Source organism: Drechmeria coniospora, chromosome 03 (genome assembly GCF_001625195.1).
Source record: "Drechmeria coniospora strain ARSEF 6962 chromosome 03, whole genome shotgun sequence".
NCBI lineage: Eukaryota > Fungi > Ascomycota > Sordariomycetes > Hypocreales > Ophiocordycipitaceae > Drechmeria > Drechmeria coniospora.
Genome location: NC_054391.1, coordinates 1,717,115 through 1,732,225, shown reverse-complemented (window position 1 = coordinate 1,732,225; position 15,111 = coordinate 1,717,115). Strand labels below are relative to the sequence as shown.

General features: G+C 58.1%; 4 protein-coding genes across 4 annotated transcripts; 3 read left to right on the top strand and 1 right to left on the bottom strand.

Moving 5' to 3' along the window:
* Positions 1 to 2,990: 2,990 nt before the first annotated feature.
* DCS_06345 (purine permease) lies at positions 2,991 to 4,896 on the top strand (the record flags this gene model as incomplete). Its single annotated transcript, XM_040803635.1, has 2 exons — positions 2,991 to 3,418; positions 3,537 to 4,896. The coding sequence occupies 2 exons, from the start codon at positions 2,991 to 2,993 to the stop codon at positions 4,894 to 4,896; spliced, it is 1,788 nt and encodes a 595-aa protein (XP_040653739.1).
* Positions 4,897 to 6,661: 1,765 nt separating this feature from the next.
* Positions 6,662 to 7,942, bottom strand: DCS_06344 (uncharacterized protein; the record flags this gene model as incomplete). The annotated part of the gene is made up of 1 exon (XM_040803634.1): positions 6,662 to 7,942. The coding sequence occupies one exon, from the start codon at positions 7,940 to 7,942 to the stop codon at positions 6,662 to 6,664; it is 1,281 nt and encodes a 426-aa protein (XP_040653738.1).
* A 605-nt stretch (positions 7,943 to 8,547) lies between these two features.
* DCS_06343 (chitinase 18-4) lies at positions 8,548 to 9,856 on the top strand (the record flags this gene model as incomplete). The annotated part of the gene is made up of 3 exons (XM_040803633.1): positions 8,548 to 8,645; positions 8,702 to 9,019; positions 9,106 to 9,856. 3 exons carry the CDS (start codon positions 8,548 to 8,550, stop codon positions 9,854 to 9,856), a joined length of 1,167 nt encoding a protein of 388 aa, XP_040653737.1.
* A 1,970-nt stretch (positions 9,857 to 11,826) lies between these two features.
* Positions 11,827 to 13,805, top strand: DCS_06342 (uncharacterized protein; the record flags this gene model as incomplete). Its single annotated transcript, XM_040803632.1, has 5 exons — positions 11,827 to 12,333; positions 12,408 to 12,575; positions 12,641 to 12,726; positions 12,781 to 12,864; positions 12,917 to 13,805. 5 exons carry the CDS (start codon positions 11,827 to 11,829, stop codon positions 13,803 to 13,805), a joined length of 1,734 nt encoding a protein of 577 aa, XP_040653736.1.
* Between the last annotated feature and the right edge of the window lie 1,306 nt (positions 13,806 to 15,111).

The window sequence follows — 15,111 nt, the reverse complement described above, 5'->3', positions numbered from 1 at the left end:
GTATAGCAGTCCGGAGGGCAGGTATTCGCAGGCATCTGGGTGGTGAAACGGGCAATGACACCTCGAGATCTAGACTTCTCTCGGCCGACGGACAACTCGCCGGGCCGGTTGATGAGCAAGGACGCACGTGGGCCTTTTGGAGTTCACCTACTTACCCGCGAGAGAAGTCGGGGACGGCGACGGCAGGTAAGTCGGGGGTCGCATCTGGATGCGAGAAGAACCAGTCGGGCCGGGGACGAGTCGATACCGACACAACACTCTCCAGAAGGCGGTTGAGGAGATGGCGCTGTTCAGGTGATGACCAAGAGGTTTCCTGTCCACCGATTCAAGTACAAGCGCCATCCACGGGTACCCTTTTGCATTGAAGGCGTTGCTGTACCGTGAGGGAGATGCATGCAAAATGTACGTAAAACGTGGCATCACAAATACAATTGACGCAGTGCTCGAGAATACATGTAGGGTATTACTTGTAATTAAGTGCAAGTACATAAATGTACGAGCCGGAGAAATACATATTACATGTATTTGCAGATCCATATTTACCCCAGATGGAACTGGAACTGCAACCGCCCCGCTACATTACGAGTAAGTACAAGTACTTACTTACAGCCAGCATGGCATTATACATGTTGGAGCGCACCGTTACCATATTTTTAGGGGTACGCACATGCGCGTGGACAGCGGGTACGAGTACAAGTACCTGCACCTGTCCGACTACCTGCTGTGCCTCTTGAAGTACATGGACGAGTCTGTATCACAAGTACACGTACATGATGCAGCGAAATGGCTGGCGCACTGACCGAGGCTGACCAACAATGGAGCAGTTGCCGCGCGCTAATCCCCGAAGAGGAACCGTCCCGCCGCCATTTTCCTGCGGTTCCACAAGTACGTACCTGTGGACTAATACCTAAGGACACTAAGTTGTGCTGTAAGTACTTAAGTGCTTAAGTAAGTACTTACAATCACAAGAAGTACTTTTATGCTGTGCTCAACATGCCTGCCTATACATGTACTCGGTACGTGCATGCACCAACACCGCACAGTGTAAGTACATGTACAATTATATCTTGTAGCGTATGGAGTACAGTCGTCTACAGTACAGCAAGCACTTGATACATCTACTTGCATGTACTTACAGTACAGTGTGTTCATGTACAGTACTTGCAGTACTTACAGTACAGTGTGTCCATGTACACTCTACAACTACTGTGCTGTACAACTAGTACCTACAGTAAATATGCACGCAGTACGGAGTACTCTGTACAGGTATGTCATGTACGTGTACTGTACTTACTGTACGGAGTACCGTACTTACTGTACGGAGTAGAAGTACAGTACTCGTAACCGCTGTGCTCTACAGTAAGTATGTACAGCTAGTTGAAAACCAAAGTGCTTGTAAGTATGCACGCTGAATACAAATAACCAAGTACATGTGCTTGCGTGTGCGGAGTACTGTATACTTGTACTTGTATCGGCATGTACACCGACCAGCTGCTCTCCGCAATGCACTCCGAAAACCTAAGTACTGTTACAAATGCATGTACCTGTACTTGGTTCCCTCCGCCTATCCGCACCAAACGCCCATGTACATGCAAGTACTTTATGCACTCCTCAAAGTCGCACCGAACACGTGCGGCACATCCCTTGTGGTTGTTGACCTGGAAAGCGTCTCGAGTTCCATAACGGAGAAAAGTAGTGCCGGCCGAGTTTCCAGAACCGCCCACACAGTATACGCCCGTTCATGCGGAAACCCACACACCTTTCACATCCTTACACTGTATAAATACTCTAGGTGTTTACATGTACAATGGCGAAGCCCTGGCTCCGGCAAATCGTTCGAATTCCAGTGCATGTTGGACCAGGTCTATAGTCCTCATACATGTACTGGTACTACAGAGTACGGTCGCCCAAAACCCATCTACAGGATGGAGTTCGAGACCGGCGGAACTCCATCCCCGTTTGCCTGCGTCCGAGCCGGGATCCGCGATAACGGCAGCGGTCAATCGGAAGACGCCGATAAGCATTCGGAGACGAGATTTTTGCTGTCCTCCACTATTATCACAGTCTGCCAGTATTATTGTCATTCATCCATCCACGCCGCAGCACGGCAGACGGCAGAGGGGGGGGGGCGGGGTTTCTGCTGTGCCTGTATCCGTAGCCGTAGACTGCATATTTCTTCTTCCTCCCGGCAACATTCTCATACTCGTACACCTGCTACTTGCGCGTTCATACACCTAAGCAAGTACTGTACGCGGTTGGCCGCAGCAACGGCAACAGACGCGGGAGTCTACAGTACCTACGCCTACTCCTCCCCCTCCTACCACACGCATAGCATACGCCGCGATATACCAAAACCTACCGACGACGACCATGTGCATGTACGCAGCGCCGCGCGGGCCACTTTGGTCGTGACCTTCCTCATTCCTCCCGCCTCTCCAAACCTCTCAAGTCTCATCGCGTCCGCCGCCTCCGGCAAATCGTTGACTTGTCGGTTGGCTGTCAACAGTCCACTCGAGGCAGGGCACGTAGCAAGGGACCTTGTTCGGTCGGTACTACTATAGATGCCACCGCCCGAGTCCGAAAAGTTGACGAGGTGAGAACGAGGACGAGACTCGGAGACAACTTCTCGTCTTTGTATCGCGAGACCGCATCCCCCTTCTCCTGCGCAGAACCCATCGTTCGTCCCGGCTTCAGCAGGTTTCCGGCCAACAACCGCCAGGATTCGGCAACGTTCCTGTCAACAACACAGCTGGCCCCTCGACCAGCATCCCAGCATCCGGCCGAGCAACAAACGGCGGGCGTCGGCCACGATTTGACTTGCCCTGACTTTGTCCCCTGACTTGACGTCCCCCGACTTGACGTCCCCCGACTTGACGTCCCCCGACTTGACGTCCCCCGACTTGACGTCCCCTGGCTTGACGTCCCCTGATCTGACCTTTCCCCCAACCATCGGACGAATCCTCATCTGACGACCAACAACCCAACCCGCCATGGACGAGAACAGCGCCCCCGACGCCATCGCGCCCGTCCGCGCCGGCGCGAGGGCCGCACCGGCCGCTCGGCTCGCCGCCTCCCTCCGGAGCTTCGTCCGCGCCTTCACCACCCGCGACGGCCTCCTCGGCACCTACGACTACGCCTTCCTCTTCCGGCCCAACCTGCCTTTCATGACAAAGTCCAAGTACCGGAGCCCCTTCTTCGGCCTCGACGACAAGATGCCCGTCGTCCTCGCCCTCCTCCTCGGACTCCAGCACGCCCTCTCCATGCTGGCGGGCGTCATCGCGCCGCCCATCATCCTCAGCGGCCGCGGCGGCGCCAACCTCGAGTCCGACCAGCAGCAGTACCTCGTCTCGACCGCCCTCATCGTCTCGGGCATCTTGTCATGCGTCCAGATCCACCGCTTCCGCGTGCCCCGAACAAGGTCCGTCACCTCCCCTCTCCCTCTCCCGTTCCTTTTCGTCCGCCTCCTCCCCTCTCCCTCTCCCGTTCCTTGTCGTCCGCCTCGTCGTAAAAGGTCGCTGAAATGTCGCCGGTTCCAGGTACTACATCGGCACCGGCGTCCTCTCCGTCGTCGGCATCTCCTTCAGCATCATCCCCATCGCCCAGGGCGCCTTCCGTCAGATGTACGCCAACGGCTACTGCCCCTCCGGCCCCGACGGCGAGCCGCTGCCGTGCCCGCGCGGCTACGGCGCCCTCGTCGGCACCGCCTCCGTCTGCGCCCTCGTCGAGGTCCTCATCTCCTTCCTGCCACCCCGCGTCCTGCTCCGCCTCTTCCCGCCCATCGTCACCGGTCCGACCGTCATGCTCATTGGCGTCCACCTCATCGAGAGCGGCTTCAAGGACTGGATGGGCGGCAGCGGGCCCTGCGCCCACCCGGCCACGGCCGCCGCCGCCTTCGCCAAGTGTCCGTCCATCCACGCGCCGCACGCGCTGCCGTGGGGCTCCGCCGAGTTCCTCGGCTTGGGCTTCTCCGTCTTCGTCACCATCATGCTCTGCGAGCGCTACGGCTCGCCCATCATGAAGTCGACCTCGGTCGTCCTCGGTCTCGTCGTCGGCTGCATCATCGCCGGCGCCGCCGGCTACTTTGACGGCTCCGGCATCGCCGCCGCGCCCGTCGCCTCCTTCATCTGGGTCAAGACGTTTCCCCTCTCCATCTACGGCCCGCTCGTCATCCCCATCATGGCCGTCTTCGTCATCTGCGCGACCGAGGCCGTCGGCGACATCACCGCCACCTGCGACGTCTCAAACCTCGAGATGCACGGCCCCAACTTCGAGTCCCGCATCCAGGGCGGCCTGCTGACCGACGGCCTCAACGGCGTCGCCGCCGCCCTCATGACCATGACGCCCATGAGCCGCTTCGCGCAGAACAACGGCGTCATCGCCCTGACGCGCTGCGCCAACCGCAAGGCTGGCTTCGCCTGCTGCTTCTTCCTCATCGTCATGGGCATCTTCACCAAGCTCGCCGCCGCCCTCGTCGCCATCCCGAAGCCCGTCCTCGGCGGCATGACCACCTTCCTCTTCAGCGCCGTCGCCGTCTCCGGCATGGCCATCCTCGTCCGCGGCGTCGAGTTCAACCGGAGGACGCGCTTCATCCTGACGGCCGGCTTGGCCCTCGGGTACGGCGCCACCCTCGTGCCCAACTACTTCGAAGGCGTCTTCACCTACCACGGTGGCAACCAGGCGCTCGCCGGCTTCCTCGGCGCCATCGTCCTCATCATGGAGACCGGTTTCGCCGTCACCGCCGCCGTCTGCATGGCGCTGAACCTCGCGCTGCCGGAGGACATGGACGAGGACACGTCCTTTGACGAGACCGAAGTCGCCGCCGAGGTCGTCGCTTCGGCCAAGGAAGTCGAGGAGGAGGGGGAGGAGGAGAGGAGGGAGGTGAGACGGCCGAGCTAGATGATCCGTTCCATTCCCCTCCCTAATTGCATCACTCGCATTGCTGGTAAGCGCATAAAAGCATGCGCACGACACGTGCAATACGGCTACAAGGATAGGAAGCGTTCGAGGCTGCGCAATGTGTCAGGGAAAGGAAGGGCTCGTCCATCATATAAATGCGTACATATAAATGCGTATGTGATGATCGAGGGGGTGCTACCTACCGATATCTGCCGAGTGCCTGCTCGTGATGCTTCAATGGTTGTTCACAAGTGGAAGCATGCACGCGACACATGCCATGCGTCTTCAAGTACTGTATAGGGAGTGCTCGAGGCTCCGCGATATGTATTTTAGTGGAGGAAAGGGCTCATCCATGACATCCATTTGCATGTTATGATCGATGGTGTGCAACCGATATCTTCCGAGTATGCATTGTGATGCTTCGATAATTGTTCCATCAAAGGGGGGTGAATGAATCCGTGGGGAGTATCAGAGTACAACGGTGCACCAGCCGGATCTCCAGCCTGCACGGCATGGACATGGCCATTCGATCCCCTGACTGGCATCTTTATTTTGCTGTCACTCCATTGCCGTCGCCATCCCGCACACCATACACCCTATCGTCCGACGTAGGATCCCGTTCTCGCCACCACCACCCATCCGACCCTCCAGCCCATACCAGTATCCCCCTTAACTTCACCCCTTACCTTCACCCCGTACCTTCGCTCCGCACCTTCCGGTCCTCCAGCTCACTGCTTCTTCCCTCCATGACAACTGCCGGTGCTGTCGCTCGCTTGCCTCATTGGTGAGCACGACCGACAATCATTGCCGGTGCCGTTCGTGGTCCCCACCGCCGGCGCCGGCTCCGATGGACCGGGGCTCCACTCACCTCGGGGGCCGTCGAGCGCCGGTCTCGCGCGCCACAGCCGTAGTCATCCCGGCACGCCGGTGCCATCGTCACAACTATAACCAGACCAGCGCCCGCCCGGCGAGGAGATCCTTCCCGTGAGCATCGTCATCACCGTCGCGCACCGCAACCGGCGTGCCCTGCCCCATTGTCGTCTTCGACGACAGCATCTCACCACCACCGCTTGCCCGCCATACTCCTTGCTGTGCTCTTCGGTACCGCCGTCATCTACACGCTTCCCTCGGCCTTCGTCATGACTCCCTCGGCGAGGACGAAGACGGTATCTTCGGTCGGAACTACATTAGCCCCCTCATCTTGCTCTAGCCTCTCCAACTCGTAACCCGTATGCGGTTTCTCAACGACCGCTGACGCAGTACCATCGTCGTTCACCCCATGCGTCATGTTTCCCTCAGCCTCCGCCCCAGCCGCAGTAAATCCTCAACGAACGGCAGACGCATTGCTCCCCTGATGAAACGAAACATGCGATGAGCGGGCATGTCCGTTTCCGAGCTGCTCGCTTGAAGCCCGCAAGTGCGACGAGGTCACGCGTGCATACCAACCCAGCCGTCGAAGAGTCTCGCTTCCGGCATCCGCCATCGCATCATGGTCCTGCATGGGAATATATTAAATCCATATTGCGCTGTCACCGGTCCGGATATTCTTTCCATCCATCCACCGTGCCAACGTATGCTTTGAAACCTCGCCGCGCAGTGCTCCGGTCGATCGTCCCGCTTTCCGCTTCTTCCTTCACACCGTGGTCCTGTATGAGAATGAATCGGAGTCCACTTGGCACCGTCACTAGCCCGGGTATTCCTTCCATCCCTCCACCGTACGTATACATAGTTTGCAAGCTCGCCGCGCAGTGCTCTACGCGGTGCTCTAGTCGATGCCCTCAAACCCCCGCACGCCATGGGCGCCCATGGGTCCCAATTTCTTGTCTCGTGCCTCCTTGCGCCGCTTCGCCCGTCTCTTCATCTCCTGGACGCCGTCGTCGCTGCTGTCGTCGTCGCTGTCGTTCTCGACGGCGCGTTTGCCGCGCCCGCCCTGTTCGTCCGAGTCCGGGTCCGAGTCATCCGTGTCGTCTTCCCCCTCCTCGGCTTGCAACGCCGACAGCTCCTCCCACACCTTCACCGTCCGGCCGCCGGCGCTGATGAGCCGATTCGCCGAGTCGAATCCGAGCGAGACGACGCCCTCGACGTCGTCGTGTCGCAGGTTCGCCGACGCCACCACCTCCCGCTTGATGAGGTCGACGACGCGCAGGCTGCCGTCGCCGACGCCGCAGACGACCTTCTTCCCAAGGCCCATCTCCTGAGGCACCCGCACGATGGCGTCGATGCTCTCGCCGCCCGACTTCTTGTTTCCGTCGACGATGATGCGCTCCTGCTGGTCGTCCCACGCGCCCTTGTCCCAGAGGGTGAGCACGCCCGAGCCCGAGCCGACGGCGACGATGCCGTTGTTCTTGTTCTTCTTCGGGCCGAGTCCGGGCATGAAGCACGAGCTCAGAAGCTCGTCCTCCTGATCCTCGCTGCGAACGAGCACGCCGCGGCGCACGTCCGTCACCGCGAGCGTCGTTCCGCCCGTGCTGACCCACTGCTTCGGGAAGCCGCTCGTGCTCTCGTCCGACGGCGGCAGCGGCGTCAGGGAGGAGACGTAGTCGGCGTGCGGGAAGTGCGTCTGCGCCGGCCTCTTCCCTGGTGCGCCGTCGCGCAGGTCGATGATGTGGAGCGCGCCCGAGTCGGTCGCGAGTAGCAGGTTCTGCGGGCTGAGCGCGCTGAGCAGCGTCGGCGCGTCCGGCACCGTCGTCGTGCTGGGAATCACCATCTTGGAGGCGACCCGGCCCGTCAGCGGATCGAAGTGCTTGACGACGGCGTCGGTGCCGGCCGAGTACATGGCGCTGCCGTCGTGGCTGTAGGCGAGGCACCGGCAGCTGCCCTTGTGCCGCCGCGTCCTCCACTCGCTGTCGACCATGCCCCGGCCGTCGCTGAGGATGCTCGTGTCGCCGTCGGCGCTTTCGTCGCTGCTCGTCGCCGAGCTCGCCGGCAGCCGGAACGTCTCGACATGGCCGCTCGCGAGGCCGACGCTGAGGAGTCGCTCCGTCGGGTGCAGCGCCGTCGTGAAGACGTCCGCCTGGAGGGGCAGCGTGCAGAGATTCTCAAACATGGCGATGGAGCATGCGTCGCCCTGGGTCTAGCGGGAAGCTGTTTCGGGTGCTGTCGGCTCAGTTGGTCGACCCGGCCTTCATCGTGGTCGAGAAGTCGGTCGATGGACGTCGTGAATTTTGCTCCTTGAGTTTCTCCAGTCTTTTGGCCAGCGCCCACCTGCGCGAGCTTGCGGATCTCACTTGCCGCTACCGAGTACTACCCACACTGTACAGTCGGTGAGAAGTCACTACCTATCCATAGTGCCACTTGAGACATTATTAACACTGTGTAGCTACCCTACACCCGGCTGAGGAAGTTCACACCTCCAGATCCCATGGATTTCTACTTCGTACTTAGAAAAGGATGACGTGGTTGGAGAGAAGGAAGGAGAAATGGTTTGTACACAACTTTTTCCCATTTCTCATCAGTTCATCTCGTCTGAGAGTAGGAGTGACGGTAGCATGACCCGTTAAACTCTTCTCCTTCCTCAGGCCCTACTGCAGCAGAATATGTAGCACGTCCAAAGAGGCAGTCCCCCAACAACCCCTCTCAATTTGTCCTTCCTCCTTGTTTCCAAACCCCCATCCCTCTCCATCTCCAGCGTACAGTGCTGCAGAATACAACATGCGCGCCCGCACAGCTTGGCAGCAGCTGCTGCTCCTCGAGACGTTTGCGATGGCATTCGTATCGACGAGAACACGATGCCTCATGTATCTGACCGGGTGAGACGATCACCAAGCACCGTCATGGTCTCGACCAACCTCTGACAGCTAGCCAGTCAGCACAACGTCGTGCCCGCAGACCCGGACCTCATCGCCGACATCTCTCATGTCTTGTTGGCCTTTATGAACTCTGCCGTCTTCAATGTGGACCAGACGCCCACCGACTGGCCCCTCTTCACCAACGTCGACGAGGTCCGCCAAAAGTTCCCGCAAGGCACCAAGGTCATGGTCGCCATCGGAGGATGGGGCGATTCAAAGGGCTTCGAGGAAGCGGCCAAGGATGAAGCGTCGAGAGCCCGCTGGGCCCGCCAGGTTGCTGCCATGATTCGCCATACCGGAGCCGATGGTGTAGACATTGACTGGGAGTATCCAGGGTACATGATTTTCACTTCATACATACACATATGCGACCGCTCCTTCGTACATGTCGCTCGTCGTTGACCTGCTAACACCCGTGCAGGGGCAACCGAAACGACTACAAGATTATCCCAAACGAGAAAAGGCGGTGGGAGATTGAGGCATTTGTCCAACTTCTCCAGGATATTCGTTCGGCCATTGGCACCGACAAGCTGCTCTCGGTCGCGGTCCCTGGCCTCGAGCGCGATCTCATGGCTTACACGCCCGAGACAGTGCCCCGAATTTCTCAGGCTGTCGATTTCATCAACGTTATGGCCTACGACTTGATGAACAGGCGGGATACCGTCGTCAAGCACCACAGCGGCGTTGCCGACACCAGAGATGCCCTTCAGCGCTACGTCCAGCGAGGAGCGCCACCACGGATGCTAAACCTCGGGCTAGGATATTACGTCAAGGCGTTCATGACGCAAGAGTGCGGCCCCGACCCCATCGGCTGCCCGACGCAGCTGCTCGAGGACCCCAAGACGGGCGCCGATCTGGGCCGGACCGCAGGCTTTAGCTGGCACGACGAGACGCCCAAGGAGCTCGTGCAATCGTTCCGCCGTGCCTTGGATGACGGATTCTACGATGACGACGGCAGCTATGGCTACTGGGACGGTCAGGAGAAGCGGTGGTGGACATTCGACACGCCGCTCGTCATTGAACGAAAGCTCCATCAGGTCTTGGCACCGATGGGATACGGAGGAGTCTTTGCCTGGGGTCTGGGCGAGGACGCACCCAAGTTTGCGAATTTGGCGGCCACGATAAATGCTCTCCGGGCCGTTCAGTCCAACATGACAAAGGACGAACTTTAGTCCATCATGCCATGCACTATTCCACCACCGCTGCAGCTCCGACTGAGCGAAAACTATTCTCCAATTTGTCTTGCATGCATTCAGCCTGGGCCCACCATGGCTCCAGGTCGTAGGCAGCATGACTGTCATCCCGAGCAGGATTCATCACAACCACGGAGCTTGAGGAGGGGGGTTACTGCATTATTCGTGCTGGTGTGGCGAACAACAAAATGTTCGAGGCCACGATATACGATGCATGGTTGCATCCATGTACCAAGAAATATTGTCCGTCATTGGTAGCAAAGTTGAACCGTCGACGAGTGCTGACTGGTCACGCAAATAGGTCCACTGGCGAAATGCTACGGTTCGTGATACCACTTGACGACGGGTTCCAACGGCTTCTGTCGGAGATGCTTGGTTCGCTCCCATGTCGTACTCACATCTCCGTCTCAGCTGTGCTTGCAATTCGCCTCGGAGAGTTTGACCGCTTATTCGAGGCATCATTCGTTTGATAAAACGGCCGAGCATACAACGTGATCCGGAAATTGGCAGGTCAACCTACCCGCCTCGACGGGACTGCTCGTGATTTGATATGCTATGGGGCGGGGGGGGAGGGCTTGGCTGAGCTCGTCACGAACACTTACGAGATACGGAGAGTCCATTGCTTCGTCGTGACCGGCTCAGGAGGCGACAGGAACAAGGTTGTTCACAGCTTGAATGTCAAAGGATACCAGCCGAGGCGAGATCTTGACTGACGATGGCGCTTGGATGCTACGGTATTGAACGTTATTGTTGCCTCATCCCATTTGTATCACTTTCCCGGCAGTGCCACTCATTTACGAATGGGAATAAGGGTGCTCTTCTGAACTGAAGGGGATCCATGCGCTCATGAAGGGTAGGAGAAAACTGGCAAGACTCGGACAAAATCCTTCCGGCTCGTCTAGAATTGCTGGGAAATGGCGTGGTGAATCTCGGCGACATGGGACCGAAAACCCGTTGCGTCATACCGAAACAAGGAGACACTATTACTCCGTACACGAACAAGCTCCCGATGAATCTCGGGGTGCGCAAAAATTATTCGATCTGCAATCGCGACATCACGGCGAATGCCCGATCGCCGTTTCCTGTTCCCAAGCCTCTAACAACAAAACGGCAAAAATTTCGGCCGTGATCAGCAATATCAGCAAGACAACGAACCACTAGACCTGGATTTTTGACCTCGGCCACTTCCCTAAATTCAGAGACGTTTCTTTTTCTGACGGGAAATTAATACGAATCAACACTAGCTTCCTCGGCATTGCGAGCGAGGCTCATGTCCGTGTATCCCAGACGTGCTTTCTTTTCGCGGCTCCGACCATTCGGAGTGGCCAGCATCCGGGTTCTGCAATGTGGAAGCCGGTGGTGATCGTGGTGGATCGACCAGCTGTTCACGGTAGGTATTACCACTGAACATGAACAGGTCCTTGGATAGTTTCTTTTCATTAATCATCCCGCGTTTTCACGAAGCCAGAGCTAGCCATCGCCAATCTTCATCATCGGTGACACACCTGGCAACTGGTAAATGCAGGTTCGATTGTCCACACTTGTGCACAGAGTGAGTGAATGCTGCCGTCCAAAGGATAACGCTGTTCGTACGGAGCCAGTCGAAAAATTGTACTGCGGGAGCCATCCAACAAATCAATCTCCCTGATTTGGCCAAGCTGTACGACGAGCGATGACCGCCGCATTCAGGGGCGGACGATGTTGACCAACGTGGATCTCCGAGTCTTGACGATCGTCCAACCGAAAAGGAAGAAACAGGCAAGGTGCTGTAACTTAGCCTCTCACTAGCATCAAGGGTGTCCGAGCTTCGTGAATGCATTTCACCACGATAGTAAATCCAACTTGATAAAGCTCCCGACCCATGGTTGTTGCCCGTCGTAATGGCTTGCTGGACGCACCGACCGTCCTCGACTTGATTGCACACCTGGCAAGCCGAGTTTCGGACCACAATGGACGGGCCCAAGTTCACCTTGTATTCGCTTCCGACGAGCCCTGCCTTGTGGGATCGTGTGGGCGTCTTTTTCATATCCTATTGTGCGGCATGGTCCACCCTTGTGGTCGCCGGCATGGCGTTTTGCTGGTTCAACCGGCACAGTCCTGTGCTGCGTCTGCGTGGCCTCCCGCTCTCCTTCACGGCCATCATCTTCCTGCACGCGTACTGGATCTTGGCGCAGATCACCTACCCCATCGGACGCACGATACCCGTCGTGCTCGCATACGACATCCAGTACTTCTTCATGGGCATCTGGTTTCCGCTAGGCATCGCTCTATTCCATGCAAGCAACAGCCGTTTCTTGCACGTTGCTAAGCTGCAGCGGCAATTTACCCTTTCTGGTGCGCCGAGGCCCGGCGTGGCGGCATGTGATGGCACCGGGCGGTCGTGGCTCTGTCGGTTGGGCTGCGTGACATACACGAAGCGCGTCATGATATTTGTCGGCGATGGCATGGCGCTTCAGGTGTGTTTCCGTCACTCCAAACCTGTCTCATCCCACGGGGCTCGATTGCGATGAAACGCTGACGAGCCTGCCAGGTCCTGCTCACTGTTGGCATGTGCCTTGCGTGTCGCAAATACCACCCGACTTTTGGCATCCCCGGCACCGAGCTTCGCGGCACGACGATACCGGAGCAGCTGGCGGATCTCGGTCGGGGGTGGGAGTGGTGGCCGTCGGTGCTGTGGCAAGTCGTCTGGACTTGGATTGTACGTCGAACCGCGGAGGGGATGGTTGGCGAGTTGAGCGAGATGCCACATGCTCACATGGACAGGTCGCCCCCGTTCTCCTCTGGAAAGCCTGGCCTATCCGTGATACCTTGGGATGGCGAACACAGACCATCGGCTGCTGCCTCTCCGGGTTGGTCCCCCTCACCGACTGGACAGTCGATGGAAGGCGTCACTGACATTGCAGCCTGCACGCAACACCCATGTTTCTCGTTGCCTCGTATGTCCCTGCCTTTGAGAGGGTCAACGCGTACTTTACCCCAAGTCAATGGTAGGCGAGTTCGGCAACCGAGCGGGAGAAAGGGCTGACAAGACGACTGCAGGATCCACCTGTCCATCATGATGCTGGAAATCTTTACCATTTTTGTTCCCGCCTTCGAGGTCGTGCGTCTCTGGACCCTAAACAACAAGGCGGCGGCGACCAACGCTCGGTGGGAGTCCTCGTCGCAGACCAGCACGCTGCGGACGTCGACCTCGCTCGAGTGGCCAAAGACTTCGCCGTCCTCGACGACGCTTGCGGAGAGAGGTGTGGACGTCGACATGGGTGACGAGTTGATGAACGACCGGCTGCTGACCATGACGGCCCTCGACCTCACCCTCGGCGACAACCCGGGCCCTCTGCAGAAATTTTCCGCCCTATGCGATTTTTCCGGCGAGAACGTTGCGTTCCTGACGCGGACGGCAGATTGGAAGATGTCGTTTGCTTCCGCCCTCGACGGGCCGCAGCGGCTGGAGGCCTACAACAGGGCCCTCGACATTTACGTCGACTTTGTGAGCCTGCAAGACGCCGAGTTCCCGCTGAACCTGTCGTCGCAGGACCTGAAGCGTCTTGAAAGCATGTTCGAAAAGGCCGTCCGCTCCATGAGAGGCCAGGCAACGGTCAACCCTGCAACGCCCTTTGATCTCGACGAGCCCGCCCCTGACCGGCAGCCTCGGGGTAGCCAGCCAGGATCGGAGTACGCAGGCGAGGTGCCGGTCGACTTCGGCATCGGCGTCTTTGACCACGCGCAGAGCCACATCAAGTACCTCGTGCTGACCAACACCTGGCCCAAGTTCGTCGCCGAGATGCGGCAGCGGCGAAGGGTGTCGAGCGAGATGGGCGGCAGTCTGGTGAAGGAGACGCCGCCGACGGAGCCGAGCGTCGCCAGTGGCTTCGGCAAGGCCATCGGCCGTTTCTCGACTGCCGTTCAATCCATGGTTCCGAAACGTTGATGTCTGTGCAGGAGATGATGGGCAGGGTTGGGCTCCTTACGCCCAGACCAGGTCATCGACAAACCATCACTAACGCCGCCAGGAGTAGTGGTGGCAGGAGTCTGTTTCTAGTACTTAATGTTCTCCGTAACCACCCAGATACCACTACAAGCCTACTACCTCAGTATGTTAGTAGGTACCGTAGCGGTCTAAGGAGTACACTGCTGCGGCACAGCACCGCTGCGTTAGGTACGCATGCACCGTAGCCTACAGCGCTGGCAGCACTGTCGGTACTGTGATTACCACTGACAGATGCAGCGTGCAGCGCTGAAGGGAATGAATGGGCAGAGCGCACACAAAGGAGCCTGAGTAATGGAAGATGCCAACCAATCAATATCCTACATAAACCGAACTCCCTCACCAGACGGTTGGAGTATGTTCACCACCAGATGGTTGAACAATTTCCATCACCGGATGGTTGGGGTATGACCGACAGGAAATATTATTCTTTAGGCTCGCAACCAGCAGTGTTCGTCTAGCAACTGCGACATGCTCACGCGGCGGAGCAATCACGTGCAGGCGGGACAGGGATCACAATGTGCACTGGTGCTGTGCAACCGTAATCGCTCATAATTGCCTCACATTTGGATTCTTGTGCCAACCAAACAACCAGCCGCTCGTTTCTGCGCTTGCCCGGCTCGCTCGACTCACCCATTCATCCATTGTCATGCAAAAGTGACCGTTGCTTGGCCGTCGCTGGCAGTGGAAGGGAGAACGCAGAGGTTTCGACTGAGAGTCGGCAAATCGCATCGCCTTTATCCGCTCGTTTCTCCTTTCATCTCCGTTCACTCCATGCGGCGCTTTCTCACCCATCTTCTCCTTATACTTCCCATTATTTCTTTCCTGAAAATGTCACTGTCCTTTTCGACTTTGCCGCCCTTGCGTGGCCTCTTGGCCTCGCAATGCTCCTCTGCCAGGACGCCATCGACCTCGGCGGTGTCGTCGAGTTTTCGTCAGTGTAGGCGGCCGCCGACGCCCAATCATATCCGCACCCGACGGCCCCTGTCCTGCATTACCAGGTCCAGCTTCGGCCCGCTGTAAGCCTCGACTTCTTCCTACCGTCGGCTAAGGCCTGCCGTACCTCGCTCGCGAATTGCTACCTACCCCTCCACCAGCACCCCAGCACCCCTCACCCCTCACCCCCACCCTCACCCTCACTCTCCACCCTCACTCTCCACCATCATCACATCGCCTTCCCTATAAGGCTACCTTTCCATTGCTTGTCCTTTGCTGACACGGCTCGCTCGCTCGTCGTCAACGCAGTCCT